We start from the raw sequence: 17281 nt of genomic DNA on the forward strand, positions 1-17281 counted from the left end.
GAGATTGTAGCTTGGGGAGAGGTATGTGGTCCTCAGAGTTTGAGATTGTAGCTTGGGGAGAGGTATGTGGTCCTCAGAGTTTGATATTGTAGCTTGGGGAGAGGTATGTGGTCCTCAGAGATTGAGATTGTAGCTTGGAAAAAGTATGTGGTCCTCAGAGTTTGAGATTGTAGCTTGGGGAGAGGTATGTGGTCCTCAGAGTTTGAGATTGTAGCTTGAGGAGAGGTATGTGGTCCTCAGAGATTGATATTGTAGCTTGGGGAGAGGTATGTGGTCCTCACAGTTTGAGATTGTAGCTTGGGGAGAGGTATGTGGTCCTCAGAGTTTGAGATTGAAGCTTGAGGAGAGGTATGTGGTCCTCAGAGTTTGAGTTTGTAGCTTGGGGAGAGTTATCTGGTCCTCAGAGATTGAGATTGTAGCTTGGGGAGAGGTATGTATTCCTGAGATTTTGAGATTGTAGCTTGGGGAGAGGTATGTGGTCCTCAGAGTTTGAGATTGTAGCTTGGGGAGAGGTATGTGGTCCTCAGAGTTTGAGATTGTAGCTTGGAGAGAGGTATGTATTCCTGAGATTTTGAGATTGTAGCTTGAGGAGAGGTATGTGGTCCTCAGAGATTGAGATTGTAGCTTGGGGAGAGGTATGTGGTCCTCAGAGTTTGAGATTGTAGCTTAGGGAGAGGTATGTGGTCCTCAGAGTTTGAGAGTGTAGCTTAGGGAGAGGTATTTGGTCCTCAGAGTTTGTGATTGTAGCTTGGGGAGAGGTATTTGGTCCTCAGAGATTGAGATTGTAGCTTGGGGAGAGGTATGTGGTCCTCAGAGATTGAGATTGTAGCTTGGGGAGAGGTATGTGGTCCTCAGAGTTTGAGATTGTAGCTTGGGGAGAGGTATGTGGTCCTCAGTGTTTGAGATTGTAGCTTAGGGAGAGGTATGTGGTCCTCAGAGTTTGAGATTGTAACTTGGGGAGAGGTATGTGGTCCTCAGAGTTTGAGAGTGTAGCTTAGGGAGAGGTATTTGGTCCTCAGAGTTTGAGATTGTAGCTTGGGGAGAGGTATTTGGTCCTCAGAGATTGAGATTGTAGCTTGGGGAGAGGTATTTGGTCCTCAGAGATTGAGATTGTAGCTTGGGGAGAGGTATGTGGTCCTCAGAGATTGAGATTGTAGCTTGGGGAGAGGTATGTGGTCCTCAGAGTTTGAGATTGTAGCTTAGGGAGAGGTATGTGGTCCTCAGAGTTTGAGATTGTAGCTTGGGGAGAGGTATGTGGTCCTCAGAGTTTGAGATTGTAGCTTGGGGAGAGGTATGTGGTCCTCAGAGTTTGAGATTGTAGCTTGGGGAGAGGTATGTGGTCCTCAGAGTTGGAGATTGTAGCTTAGGGAGAGGTATGTGGTCCTCAGAGTTTGAGATTGTAGCTTGGGGAGAGGTATGTGGTCCTCAGAGTTTGAGATTGTAGCTTGGGGAGAGGTATGTGGTCCTCAGAGTTTGAGATTGTAGCTTGGGGAGAGGTATGTGGTCCTCAGAGATTGAGATTGTAGCTTCGGGAGAGGTATGTGGTCCTCAGAGATTGACATTGAAGCTTGGGGAGAGGTATGTGGTCCTCAGAGTTTGAGATTGTAGCTTGGGGAGAGGTATGTGGTCCTCAGAGTTTGAGAGTAGCTTGGGTAGAGGTATGTGGTCCTCAGAGTTTGAGATTGTAGCATGAGGAGAGGTATGTGGTCCTCAGAGTTTGAGATTGTACCTTGGGGAGAGGTATGTGGTCCTCAGAGATTGAGATTGTAGCTTGTGGAGAGGTATGTGGTCCTCAGAGTTTGAGATTGTACCTTGGGGAGAGGTATGTGGTTCCTCAGAGTTTGAGATTGTAGCTTGAGGAGAGGTATGTGGTCCTCGGAGTTCAAGATTGTAGCTTGGGAAGAGGTATGTGGTCCTCAGAGATTGAGATTGTAGCTTAGGGAGAGGTATGTGGTCCTCAGAGATTGAGATTGTAGCTTGGGGAGAGGTATGTGGTCCTCAGTGATTGAGATTGTAGCTTGGGGAGAGGTATGTGGTCCTCAGAGATTGAGATTGTAGCTTGGGGAGAGGTATGTGGTCCTCAGAGTTCGAGATGTTGTTGAATGTGATGATAATATCAGCTCTCTTCCACTCCAACGGTTGTGGTTAATAGAGACCCTAACAAGTTGTATTACCATTTTATGACTTGTTTTCCCTTATTTCTTCTTAAAACAGGACAATAACTTTCTTATTGACAATATTAAATCACTCAGATATTAAAGGTATTTGAGATTACGACTATTTCATTTTCTATTAGATAAAGTGAGCAAGTTTACACTTACACAATAAACGTGTGATCATCTTAATTCAACAACGACCTGAAATACATCATTGAAAACATTTTATTTCAGACCCCGGCTGACAAAGACATGCTCGGACCCATCCTTTACTACCCAAGCAATGGGTTCCACTACAAGTACTTTCCATTCCGCAACCAGCAGGGGTATCGCGCGCCTGTCGTTTTTGTCAGGTTTGACAATCCCGGGCCGGCACAACTGTTCATGATCACCTGCAAGATATATGCTAAGAACATAGAGCACAACTTTATGGACAAAACTGGTTTGGTCCATTTTGAGCTCCTTATTGATTAACGTTGGTCTTGTCTTGTTGTTGTTTTCTTTTTCAAAATGACGCAAATTATAATTATTTTGACAGTCAGTCAGTCTGTCACACTTTTCTGGATCCTGCGATAACTTTAAAAGTTCTTCATATTTTTTTCATGAAACTTGAAACATGGATAGATGGCAATATAGAAATTATGCACGTCATTTCATTTTGTTCCTACTTCAAAAATTCTGGTTGCTATGGCAACAAATAGATTTTTAAAAAATACTGACAATGTTGGAGTTTCACCGGTAGGGGACCATATTGCTTGGCAATCTCTTGTTTTGATTCTTATGTGTAGCTGAAGTGAAAACTTTAAGTCGAATCGAATGTTTCATTTTCTTGTATGTTTTATTTTTCAAATATTTTAACTCATAAACATATGATATCTTCGGAAATCCTTATTTCTGTATCAGGAACGTTTTATGTTTAACACTTTCCATCGGAAGCAAAGTGAACATGGCTTTTGAACCAGCATCAAACCAGAATAGCCTGCGAGTAACTCGCAGTCCGTTCATGTTTTATGCTGTTTGCTGCTCATCAGTACTAAAGGGTTCAAAATGAAACTTTTAAAACTTGAATTAACTAAGAAAATTAGTTAATTAACTGTAACTTTCTAAGGGACTACAAATGTGTCAAAATATGTATCTTATTAGAAAAGAGTTATCAGTACTTTGTAGAAGATGATTAGCATTTGCTACATATACATTTGCTTGCCTGTTTGTGATGTCCCTGTGCTATTTTTTGGCTCAAGTGAAGCAGCAAATTGTGTTTTTATTTCATGTATTCCTTTATAAGACTGTCATTAACCCTTTACTACCTAGATACATATTTGGAAGCATTTGTAGTCCCTTAGAAAGTTACATTTAATTAAAGACCTTTCTTACTAAATTCAAGTTTTAAAGGCTTCATTTCCAACCCTTTGATACTGATGAGCAGCATAGAGCATATAACCTGAACAGACTGCAAGTTACTCGCAGGCTGTTCTGGTTTAATATTGTTTGCACTTTTTAACTTTGCTTCTTATGGGGGAAAGGGCTAATAGTTTTTGTACATGTCTCATATCTGTTGAAACAAGTACACCTATTACTATTAAGTTAAATCAACTGCGAATTGTAATCTTCCAAATGTTGTAGGAATTTGTTATCATTGGAAGAATATGTTTTCATTGTAAGAATATGTTATCATTGGAAAAATATGTTATCATTGGAAGAATATGTTATCATTGGAAGAATATGTTATCATTGGAAGAATATGTTATCATTGGAAGAATATGGTATCATTGGAAGTATATGTTATCATTGGAAGAATATGTTATCATTGGAAGGATATGTTATCATTGGAAGGATATGTTATTATTGGAAGAATATGTTATCATTGGAAGAATATGTTATCATTGGGAGAATATGTTATCATTGGAAGGATATGTTATCATTAGAAGGACATGTTATCATTGGAAGAATGGTGCATCCATCCTTGTAATAAAATTCCAACAATTTAAGATGCTGGTATGCATTTTTTGACATCTTTGAAATTCTTCGATGTTCTTACATGCATTCTTGCTTAAGCATGTTTAAAACACTGTGAGTTAAACGTATGCATTGTTTTACATTGTTAGGATTCTATGAAGACTTTTTGTAAATGTCATCATGCGATAAGTTGTATTAAAGTTACAAATTGTTTAACAAGTCTTAAACAATCTTATGTGAAACTATTTGAATAACTTGCATTTCATAATAATTGTTTTACCCCTTCCCCCCTAAGGAGCAAAGTGAAAATGGCTTTTGCAACCAGCATTAAACCAGCACAGCCTACTAGTAACTCGCAGTCTGTTCGGGATTTATGCTGGTTGCTGCTCATCAGAGTTTGAAATGAATCCTTTAAAACTTGAATTTAGTAAGAAAGGTATTTAATAAGTTTAACTTTCTATGGGGCTACAAATGTGTCAAAATACGTATCTAAGTGATAAAGGGTTACCTTTTTTCGGATTTGATTTGACATTGTGCCCTAGCTGACTACTTGTTAGTTGGAACATTTAGGGTTGAACATTGTCTTTTTAAACCTTGTACGTTCCTATTTTGTTATCATATTATACCCAGTTGTACTTACATTTTGTAACAACAATGTTGTCTTTATAAAAATTGTACATTTCTGTCTTTTAATGCTCCCCCAAAATTTATTTTGGAGGGAGCATATAGTCGCCGCTTCGTCCGTCCGTCCGTGCACAATTTTTGTCCGGGCTATTTCTCAACAACTAATGACCGGATTTCAATGAAACTTTATGGGAAGCTTCACTACCAAGAGGAGATGTGCATATTATCAGCGTGTTCTGGTCGGATGATTTTTCACAGAGTTAAGACCCTTTGAAATTTTTCATTAACTGTACATATAGTGCAATTATTGTCCCGGCTATTTCTCAGCAACTAATGACCGGAATTCAATGAAACTTAATGGGAAGCTTCACTACCAAGAGGACATGTGCATATAATCAGCAGGTTCTGGTCGGATGATTTTTCACAGAGTTCTGGCCATTTGCAATTTTCCATTAACTGTACATATAGTGCAATTCTTGTTTCGGGCTATTTCTCAGCAACTAATGACCGGAATTCAATGAAACTTTATGGGAAGCTCACTACCAAGAGGAGATGTGCATATTATCAGCGAGTTCTGGTCGTATAATTTTTCACAGGGTTATGGCCCTTTGAAATTTTATATAAAAAAAATCTTGTCCCCCCAACTACTGTGCCCTCTAGACGTTTCCTTTGATCTGAATATATAGTGCAATATTGTGACAAAAAAAACTTTGGGGAGCATCACCCGTCTCTGACGGTTTCTTGTTATAGATTTTTATCTGTATACAATAATTTTCCAATTCCAATTAACACACATTTTATACACAATTTAACTACTTGTATTGTTGTAAGATTGAATTGCAAACTTACTGGATAGTATTACCATTGTTTTATCGTTGTATACATTTGTAAATGTGTTGTGAATTCTGACTATATTCACATGATTTCTGTATATTTGTATACAGGTATATATAAATACATAAATTGCTCATGCATTGTGATTATATTTCTTACAAACGTATGAATAAATTCTTTAAAAACCTGTAAAAACTGCCAAAACTTCTATCAGCTGTTTCCAATACTTGTACCATGCAACATATTGAAATGTTTTAGCTCACCTGGACAATGTGCTTATGGTGAGCTTTTGTGATGGCTTTTTGTCCGCCGTGCGTTGTGCCTCGTGTGGCATCAACATTTTCCTTGTTAACACCAGAGAGGCCACATTAATTTCTAATCTTCATGAATTTTTGTCAGAAGATTCATTTCAACGAAATCTTGTTTATTTCTTATTACCAGGTACTTGAAAATCGTTCCACTGTAATAATTGCATCAAAATTAATTCTTTTTTTTCGTTTTACTAAACCTTGTCTTATGCCTTAAATGTTTAATATTTTTGCTAATTTACTATTATTCACTTTGGTACGCCTCACACATTTATTTAGATATTTTACTTCATTAATTGTAATACTCTTATATGATGTTATACTTTATTTTTACTCTTAGATTTTTCAGAGGAATACATTCTTGAAATTTCATTTACAAGACACAATAAGATTTTTAAAGACCCGCGTCATGCAAAAATGGGTCTTATGCAATATGCTGACAGCGTAGCTCCAGTCCAGTCTGCGCATTCCTGGATGGAATTGTTTTTGACTGAATGAGTTGTGTCAAATGTGACTATGTTCTGTATTTTGTTGCCTCAATACTTCCGTAAAACAGAGAGAATGCCAATATCTCTGGTATGGGCAATGTGTCTTTTCGCAATTTAACTCTACACTATGTTCAACATTTGATTTTCCAATCCGACACGAGTTGTCCTTTATGTTCTTTGGGGTTATGCCTTTTAGTGTCTGAGCACATTCCGTGGCTCTCACAAGACACATATCTTTTGTCACTCAAGTGATGTAAATGATGATTTATGGTGTTCTACTAATGTTTCTAGTATAGACTCTTCTATTTTTATATTTTCATTTGGAAATTGTGATTGTTTGAAATCAAATTTTGCTATTTTCTGGTAAAGGTCAAACGATGTTTTTGTAGCTTTGTTAATCTTTTGATTTCCCACAAGCTCCTGTTCAACACAAGTTGCAAGTAATTTACATCCTGTACACGATTGTGCGTAATTAAATATATATTTGATTATAGATTGAACACTGACCACCTCTCTACCGCAAACTGTGTATATTGCCCCTTTATATGCTTTTAGTGTTCTCTGTACATTAAATTTCCTAACACTGTTATCTTTCTGTTTTAAAAAGTCACAAAAATCTTCACAATATATGTATTTTTGATCACAGTTTTCAAAACTAAACAATTCAAAAGTCCTTGCAAATTTCATTCTTATGATATCTGCAGCAAATCTGAAATAATTAAACATAAACAATGATAATCAATGATTTTGCACACTGGTTAAGAAAATGTGATTTATTAACTTCGGAAATGATATAGTTATGATTATGCCCGATTTATTTTTACTGTTACCGGTAACCCTTTGCATGCTGGGAAATTTGTCTTCTGCTAAAATGTTGTCTGCTGAATTTCTAAAATCAGAATAGCAAACAGTTTGGATCCTGATGAGACACCACGTTCTGTGGCGTCTCATCTGGATCCAAACTGTTTGCAAAGGCCTTTTAAATTCGGTTCCCGCACTGAAAGGGTTAATTAACTTAAAATGTACAAACATATATTAACGCATCTTAATGCAGGCTTAATTCTGGCTGTCATATTGTATTTGAAAGAAAGTTGAACTTGAACACAGGCTGCATGGGGTTCAGTTACTGAATGCAGCCTAATCAAGATATATTTCATAAAAAATGTACAAGTTTTGTTAGTTTTAATAATTTCACTTTACGACTATTTTATCATGTTAAATATTCGAATACGACACATGGAATTCCTTCTATAAATGTACATAGAAACCACCTGTATAAAGGAATATCTGTTAAAAGTATGTTGTAACTTGGTGGTTTTTACTTATATATATGGTAAAATAGTTTTAAAGAGAAATCATTAAAACTAACAAATCTTGTTCATTTTAATGAAAAAAAGTGCCATCGGGCTAAATACTCAGTAATTTAACCCCAGTCGGTTAACTATCAACATCAATAACTTGATTACTATTAAAGTTTGCAAAAAGAAATATCGCATAAGCACTTACCTGCTGAATCTTCAAATGTAGCATTCTCATCATGTACACAAAATGAAAACAAAATGAAAAACACATATTGTTAGAGACTAAAATGACTGTGCATTCACATTTTTCTTGTCCAGTGTTGTATGGACTTAACCCTTTCAGTGCGGGAACCGGATTTTAAAGGCCTTTGCAAACAGTTTGGATCCAGATGAGACGCCACAAAACGTGGCGTCTCATCAGGATCCAAACTGTTTGCTGTTCTGATAGTATTCTTTGAAAAAAATCGAAGAAAATGCTAATTTTAGAAATTCTGCAGACGACATTTTAGCAGACGACAAATTTCCCAGCATGCAAAGGGTTAATTATGATATTTTATCTGCAGTTCTGTTTCCTAAGCTCCCAGCGAAGAATGCTATAAATTAGCCAGGTATCACACTGTGTTGTCAGTTGTATTACTTGTTAATTATACGCCGCTGATAAGCCTCTCTCATATGCATATTCCAGTTTGAGCAAACCTCATACCCATCCAGGGGAGGGTGGTTTGAGTTTTTCAACTATATTCATTCACAAATGGAAACGCTATGTGAATGTCGTGTTAAATGGAATATTTTTGAACGGAGCTTATATAGAAAAGAATCAATAGACAATGTTTGTATTATTCTTGTCGCGGAAGAGATTGTTTATGAATGATTAAATAGTCCACTATCTGCTGCGTCTTAATGACGTAGTACAGGTCATTCATAATCTGAGACTACTAATAGATTCGGGAAAACAACGCAATAGTATAAGATTACGCTTGTTTACATTCTCAATTTATAAAACGTTGAACATGAGTTCAACAATAACTTCAGGGATACGATAGGCAACAACAAAAATGCTTGATAACCGCTAAAACCGAATATAAAAGACTATTTAATATTACAAGAATTATCTGTTTCGTAACCTCGTTAATGCTTCTACAGCGGGGTTAAATTTGATATTTCTGGGAAACGTTCTTTTGTTCTCAATAGATAGCGGCGATCTTTTGTACTAACGGGTGCTAACAACGCAATATTAGAAGAAGGTTAACCTTGTTTATATTCACAGTTCTCAATTTATAAAACGTTGGACATGAGTGTCAAAGATTTTTGATAGTATAGTTGAGCCAACTAACTATAAACTTTGAATGTAAACAAAAGTCCACCAATGTCCCTCAGATAGAAGGAAAGGACTTGAAATTTTGGGGTCTATGCAAATCACAATACCGCAAAGAGGATTACAAAGTTTATTTATCTATTTAATTTTCGTGCTTTAATTTCTATTCTAATCTCATGCACATTTAAAAACAAATAAGAAATTATAGTCTAGATTATCCCTGATGATCGAATGTCAAATGTTAAAAGCAAATGTTCTTGCTGTGCTCCGCTGTATACGTCATACATATATTCAGTTCTCAGGTCCAGTTCTTTCCAGTTACCCGATGGGAACTACACAGTACACATCACTGCTACACTTTTTGAGGTTTACTATGATATGAATGCTTCCTTCTTGTCAGTGCGTTTCTCTGTATAATTTATTTGTAGTTGTCTTTATGAAACTGATGGCCAATATTCAACTAGTTCTAGTATGCATCATACGTCTTATTAAACTTCTATCTTCTATCCCCTTTTCCATCAACTTTCTTCATCAATATTCAACTAGTTCTAGTATGCAACATACGTCTTATTAAACTTCTATCTTCTATCCCCTTTTCCATCAACTTTCTTCATCAATATTCAACTAGTTCTAGTATGCAACATACGTCTTATTAAACTTCTATCTTCTATCCCCTTTTCCATCAACTTTCTTCATCGTAATTCTTACACCAACAAAAATGAATATCTACAAGGATATAAGAATATCCATTCAGATCATTATGCTTATGATTAATCCCTTATAACAGCTTTCAATTATACCACATTTTACTACTTATCAAAATCACATTGCAATAACATAATATTTCCGTAACATCAAGCACTACAAGTTTTACCAGAAAAACAAAACAAGACAGAATGATTACTACAATAATGCATATGTTGGACGAGAAAGATTATTGTTAAATAACATACCCCATTTAGATTCCTTCTATAAACACAACACTCTAGATGCCTCCACAATGTGGCCGACGATCAGAAATTCTGATGGCACCTCCTTCCAAACAACAAACGCTCTGGTCTTAAGCCTAAATTCAACTGACTCAGAAACACACAGAAAACTCTCGAACTCTCCCATACACTAACCAGGCTTCCTTGAATAAACAAAAGTATCCCCATACCCCAGAACTGACCCTAAATTTACCATTAGATTTGACCGTATGATTTATGATTTCAGGGCTTTCAGTACTCTTGGATGTGTATCCCGCAGCCGGTTTATAGTAACATTTATACTTGCTATTCTAAACAACTATATTAACATTTACACACACAAAAAAACAACCCTATTTCTTTGACACACCCCCCTGCTTAAGATGAAATTCCCAATTTCTGTCTCAACCTTTTGGATTTGTGTCAAGACTAGGTTCATGACTCATGTCCCAGATTTTCGACTGAGATAATCAGCCCCGACATTTTCAGTTCCCTTTATAGCAACAACAGTGAACCGGTAAGCCTGCAAGACAAGAGCCCAACGCATGATTCTGCCATTAGAATCCTTTGCCTTGTTCAGATAGACCAGTGGCATGTGGTCTGTTTCTAACAGAAACTTCTTACCATACAAGTATGTGTGGAATTTCTGTACTCCCCACACAACTGCAAGTCATTCTTTCTCAACCACCGAATAATTTCTTTCCCTTTGCAGCAATTTACGACTAGCATATGCTACCGGAAACTTACCATCCTCATGTTCTTGCAGAAGTACTGCCCCTAAACCTACATTAGAGGCGTCTGTAAGTAGAATAAATGGCTTACCTAAATCTGCCATTCGGAGAATTGGTGACATCGTCACTCGTTCCTTCAATTCATTGAATGCCCTTTCATGAGGTGATTCCCAAACCAAGGTATTGGGTTTACCTTTCTTGGTGAGGGCGGTAAGTGGTACAGCCACAGCGGCAAAGTTTGGTATGAACATACGATAATAACCTACCAGCCCTAAGAAGGATCGAAGTTCAGTCTTGGTTCGTGGTCTTGCGGCTTGAGCTATTGCTGTAACCTTCTGTGGGTTTGGTTCCACTTTTCCGTGCCCTACTTGGTGTCCTAAGATATCAAGTCTCTCACAAGCCAACATGCACTTGCTAGGCTTTGCCGTCAGTCCAGCATTTCGCAGGCGCCCTAAGACTTCTGCAATCAATGTAAGATGCTCCTCCCATGTCTCGGTGAACAGGAACATATCGTCTAAAAAGTTATCCACTCCACTAAGGTCTTTCAGCAACATTCTCATCATTCTGCTGAAGACAGCGGGTGCGCATGCCAGTCCAAATGGCATTCTTCGAAACTGCCATAGCCCGGTGTCAGTTGCAAAGCTAGTATACTTTTTGCTTTCCTCGGAAACTGGAATCTGCCAGTACCCCTTTGACAAATCAATTCTCGAAAAGTAACGACAGTGGGATAAGCTTGCAAAAATGTCATCCTGACATGGCATTGGCTCAGCATCAAAGACTGTGACCTGATTTAACTTGCGAAAGTCCACACAAAATCTATTAGTGCCATCTGGTTTCTTCACTATAACGACTGGTGATCTATATGGTGAATCTGATGGTTCAATGACACCCATTCGTAACATCTCCTGAACTTCTTTGTTTATGGTCTCCTTCACAGCATGTGGAACAGGATATGGCCTTGAACGAATTGGATCATCTGTAGTTGTTTTAATATGGTGTTCTACCAAATTGGTTTTCCCAGGAATGTCAGTTAACACGTCTTGGAAGTCTTGAAGTAATGTTTGCAAAGATTCGCATTGTTTGGCATCTAGGTTTTCACCAAGTTTGACATCTTCAACAGATTCTGATTGTTCTATTATAGGACATTGTATCTCTTCATTAAATCGACCATACTCACTTAAACAGTCCTTCTCACCACTTGGTACCTTGTCGTCTTCAATAATGGCCGCTGCGATATTTATCAGTAATCCAGCCTGACCAGTTTCAGCCTCATTGCCAATTCTCTCCACATATTTCTTCAACATATTGGCATGGTATGTCTTCACGTGACCATTGACGTCAAGTCGGTAGTCTGATTCACCAACTTTCTCTACAATTTCATATGGCCCTTGCCACTGCATGAGCAATTTGTTTCGGTTTGTTGGCAACAGAACTAGAGCTCGCTCTCCTACTGAAAATGTTCTTTGCCTCGCTTTCTTATCGAAGTGTTTCTTGTATTTTCCAGCAGATTTCTTCAGTTCTTCTTGTGCAAATTGCATTGTTTCTGCTAGCCTTTCCTTTAGGTCCAAAACGTATTCATAAACAGTTTTTACCTCTGCACTAAGGGTTTCCTGTGTCAACATCTCTCTTAATATTTGCATTGGTCCTCTTACTGTTCTCCCGTAGAGCAGTTCAAATGGAGAAAACCCTGTGCTTGCCTGTGGGGCTTCTCTGTATGCGAACAAGGCTGGCGAAATGTACTTGTCCCAGTCCTTGGGTCGCTCTGTACACATACGCTTTATCATTGACTTCAGCGTGCCATTCATTCTTTCCACTAACCCGTTACACTGGGGATGGTATGGTGTAGTCACTAACTGTTTCATTGACAACAGCCTACTTATCTCCTTCATGAGTCCAGATGTAAATTGTGCTCCCATGTCATTAAGCATTTCTTGTGGAACTCCAACTCGAGTGAAATTGTCTACTAATGCCTCTGCAACGATTTCTGTCTCAATGTTCTTCAATGCCATCGCCTCCGGATATCTTGTAGCGTAGTCAACCACCGTTAATATGTACCGGTTTCCTCTGTCACTTACTGGTGTAATAGGTCCAATCAGATCAACAGCCACGCGTTTAAATGGTGTATCTATTAATGGCATTTCTCCCAACGGAACCTTGGAAACTTTTCCTTTTGATGTCATCCTCTGACAGGTATCACAGGAGGTACAGAAACGTTTCACATCTGACATTACCCCAGACCAATGAAATTGTGACAGTACTTTATCCAATGTTTTCTGCATTCCTAGATGTCCTCCTAATAAACTCTCATGAGCTATCTTCATGATTTCATCTCGAAATTCCTTAGGGACAACAAGCTGACAAACAGGTTCTCCCTTGTTATGTTTTGGAGACGTAAATTCACGGTACAAGAATCCATTGCGTTCATAATACCGAGAAGTATTCAGTTTTCCACACTGCTTTACCTCTTCCGACATTGCTTGTTCCCGGGCAGCTTGAAGAGTTTGGTCACTTTTCTGTGCTTCTTGAAACATCTGTGGATTCATCCCCTTGATCTGTGTTGGCACCTTTAGCGGTTTGATTTTGCTTACCTTTTCTTTTGAAGCCTGAGCTCTTGTGACTACTGCTGCCTGTTCGTTCACCGTTTCATCCACTTTCTTCTCTTCTGATATGGTCGCATATTCTCCAATTGCAATACCTCTGATTCCGTCAATATTCCCCAATATCAAGTCGTATACTGGACTTTCAACACACATGGCAATTACCTTACCTGTATAATAAGGTGTTTCCACAAACACTTTTGCCGTGGGAAATTGTCTCACTGTTCCATCAAGTAAGACACAATTCTGAACTTTCCCAGTAAAACTGTGGTTTGGTACAAGAGACCTCTTTACCACCACTGATGAACATCCAGTATCCCTCAAGACACGAATTTGTTTTCCGTTGACCCATCCTATGCACTCCGGCATATTTTCCCGAATAGGTCCATCACACGCTGCCGACCTGACAGGTAAATGGTGACCACCTGACAGACTTACCTTTCCTTTGGATAGGCCACACGCCGACAAACTAGATTTACTTACCTTTCGGTCATACTTGCCTTCAGGTCTTCTTCCACCTCTTGCTGGTTCCCAGCTTTTGAAACCATTACCTGAATACTGGCCTGATAGGTTACCACCCCTGTGGTTGTTTGTGCACATGGTGTTCCGACCATTTATCCTCGGGCAGTCTCTACGTAAATGTGGTCCATTGCAAACAAAGCAAGCCTTACCTTTCACACCATCTCTAGATTCATTCCCCGTTTTGCCATTGCCCTCATGGGCCTCAATATACCGATCTGCACAATCGGCCATTTCTGTTACTGAAGCAAACTTACGCTCCTTTAAGAACACTTGCAGTCCCTTTGAGCACCCATTCAAGTATTGCTCACGTAAAATCAAATCTCTTAAACCATCATAGGTTTCGTCAGACCCAGCCTGGCACATCCAATTGGTTAAGTAATCTCCCAATCGAATTACAAATTGAGACGCTGTCTCCCCTGATTCACATTTACTACTACGAAACTTTTCCCTGAAACCATCTTCGTTCAGATTGAACCTTTTTAGCAGGGCATCCTTAAGTTTCTGATAATCATTAGCCTCAGCAACTGTGAGTCTCGAATACACATCCAGGGCACGCCCCTGCAACAGTGCACTCAAATTTGCACCCCAACATTCCTTCTTCCATCCAGCACTCTCTGCAAATCGCTCAAATCTTTTGAGATATGCATCCATGCTATCACGCTTGTCATCAAAATTGGGTAACTTTGGCAACTTAGCCTTAGTACCACTCTCACTAGTAGTACGACTATCACCCCTCTGTGACCCACTACGTAATCTTTCCATCTCAATTTCTCTCTCCATTTCTAATTTCTTAAATTCTCTCTCTCTACTTCCCTCTTCACGCTCATAAGCTCTTTCTTTCCTTTCTACCTCCTCTCTTTCTCTTATAAAGGAGAGCAAAGTTTCCCCGGACAAACCGGACTTTTCACCCATTTGAAAAAGATTTTCCAAATCAGACATGGTGAAAATCAAACCCAATGAATAAGGGATTTAACAAGGAAGTTAACTCTTATAATAACCTGCTGGCCCCTTTAAACAGTTTCTCCCCTTTGCCTGACCTGACCAGTGCCTGTGACCTCACACTGACCTGTAGCAATTGCCCTTAGAGATAACAACCCAGGTATTAACAGCACAGCAAACAGAGATAAAATTTCTCTTGAATTTACAGACGAGCTTTTATTTCCTCACTGCAGTATTTCTCTGTGATAATTGAATAGCATAACCCCACCCGTACTACCAGTTTTGTCAAAGATTTTTGATAGTATAGTTGAGCCAACTAACTATAAACTTTGAATGTAAACAAAAGTCCACCAATGTCCCTCAGATAGAAGGAAAGGACTTGAAATTTTGGGGTCTATGCAAATCACAATACCGCAAAGAGGATTACAAAGTTTATTTATCTATTTAATTTTCGTGCTTTAATTTCTATTCTAATCTCATGCACATTTAAAAACAAATAAGAAATTATAGTCTAGATTATCCCTGATGATCGAATGTCAAATGTTAAAAGCAAATGTTCTTGCTGTGCTCCGCTGTATACGTCATACATATATTCAGTTCTCAGGTCCAGTTCTTTCCAGTTACCCGATGGGAACTACACAGTACACATCACTGCTACACTTTTTGAGGTTTACTATGATATGAATGCTTCCTTCTTGTCAGTGCGTTTCTCTGTATAATTTATTTGTAGTTGTCTTTATGAAACTGATGGCCAATATTCAACTAGTTCTAGTATGCATCATACGTCTTATTAAACTTCTATCTTCTATCCCCTTTTCCATCAACTTTCTTCATCAATATTCAACTAGTTCTAGTATGCAACATACGTCTTATTAAACTTCTATCTTCTATCCCCTTTTCCATCAACTTTCTTCATCAATATTCAACTAGTTCTAGTATGCAACATACGTCTTATTAAACTTCTATCTTCTATCCCCTTTTCCATCAACTTTCTTCATCGTAATTCTTACACCAACAAAAATGAATATCTACAAGGATATAAGAATATCCATTCAGATCATTATGCTTATGATTAATCCCTTATAACAGCTTTCAATTATACCACATTTTACTACTTATCAAAATCACATTGCAATAACATAATATTTCCGTAACATCAAGCACTACAAGTTTTACCAGAAAAACAAAACAAGACAGAATGATTACTACAATAATGCATATGTTGGACGAGAAAGATTATTGTTAAATAACATACCCGATTTAGATTCCTTCTATAAACACAACACTCTAGATGCCTCCACAATGTGGCCGACTATCAGAAATTCTGATGGCACCTCCTTCCAAACAACAAACGCTCTGGTCTTAAGCCTAAATTCAACTGACTCAGAAACACACAGAAAACTCTCGAACTCTGTACTACCAGTTTTGTCAAAGATTTTTGATAGTATAGTTGAGCCAACTAACTATAAACTTTGAATGTAAACAAAAGTCCACCAATGTCCCTCAGATAGAAGGAAAGGACTTGAAATTTTGGGGTCTATGCAAATCACAATACCGCAAAGAGGATTACAAAGTTTATTTATCTATTTAATTTTCGTGCTTTAATTTCTATTCTAATCTCATGCACATTTAAAAACAAATAAGAAATTATAGTCTAGATTATCCCTGATGATCGAATGTCAAATGTTAAAAGCAAATGTTCTTGCTGTGCTCCGCTGTATACGTCATACATATATTCAGTTCTCAGGTCCAGTTCTTTCCAGTTACCCGATGGGAATTACACAGTACACATCACTGCTACACTTTTTGAGGTTTACTATGATATGAATGCTTCCTTCTTGTCAGTGCGTTTCTCTGTATAATTTATTTGTAGTTGTCTTTATGAAACTAATGGCCAATATTCAACTAGTTCTAGTATGCATCATACGTCTTATTAAACTTCTATCTTCTATCCCCTTTTCCATCAACTTTCTTCATCAATATTCAACTAGTTCTAGTATGCAACATACGTCTTATTAAACTTCTATCTTCTATCCCCTTTTCCATCAACTTTCTTCATCAATATTCAACTAGTTCTAGTATGCAACATACGTCTTATTAAACTTCTATCTTCTATCCCCTTTTCCATCAACTTTCTTCATCGTAATTCTTACACCAACAAAAATGAATATCTACAAGGATATAAGAATATCCATTCAGATCATTATGCTTATGATTAATCCCTTATAACAGCTTTCAATTATACCACATTTTACTACTTATCAAAATCACATTGCAATAACATAATATTTCCGTAACATCAAGCACTACAAGTTTTACCAGAAAAACAAAACAAGACAGAATGATTACTACAATAATGCATATGTTGGACGAGAAAGATTATTGTTAAATAACATACCCCATTTAGATTCCTTCTATAAACACAACACTCTAGATGCCTCCACAATGTGGCCGACGATCAGAAATTCTGATGGCACCTCCTTCCAAACAACAAACGCTCTGGTCTTAAGCCTAAATTCAACTGACTCAGAAACACACAGAA

The 17281-nt window shown here is 37.9% G+C and overlaps 2 protein-coding genes across 2 annotated transcripts in view; one reads left to right on the top strand and one right to left on the bottom strand.

Annotated features, from left to right (window-relative positions):
• LOC127834365 (sodium/potassium-transporting ATPase subunit beta-like) overlaps positions 1-6748 on the top strand; it is a 35808-nt gene extending 29060 nt beyond the window's left edge. Inside the window, exon 6 of the mRNA XM_052360140.1 lies at positions 2391-6748. Coding sequence (XP_052216100.1) covers positions 2391-2630 — 240 coding nt within the window. The 3' untranslated portion in view covers positions 2631-6748. The remainder of the gene's footprint in view (positions 1-2390) is intronic.
• A 3872-nt stretch (positions 6749-10620) lies between these two features.
• Positions 10621-14712, bottom strand: LOC127835857 (uncharacterized). The gene has a single exon (XM_052362283.1). It carries the CDS (start codon positions 14710-14712, stop codon positions 10621-10623), a length of 4092 nt encoding a protein of 1363 aa, XP_052218243.1.
• Positions 14713-17281: the final 2569 nt, after the last annotated feature.

The sequence above is a fragment of the Dreissena polymorpha genome, chromosome 6 (assembly GCF_020536995.1).
Source record: "Dreissena polymorpha isolate Duluth1 chromosome 6, UMN_Dpol_1.0, whole genome shotgun sequence".
NCBI lineage: Eukaryota > Metazoa > Mollusca > Bivalvia > Myida > Dreissenidae > Dreissena > Dreissena polymorpha.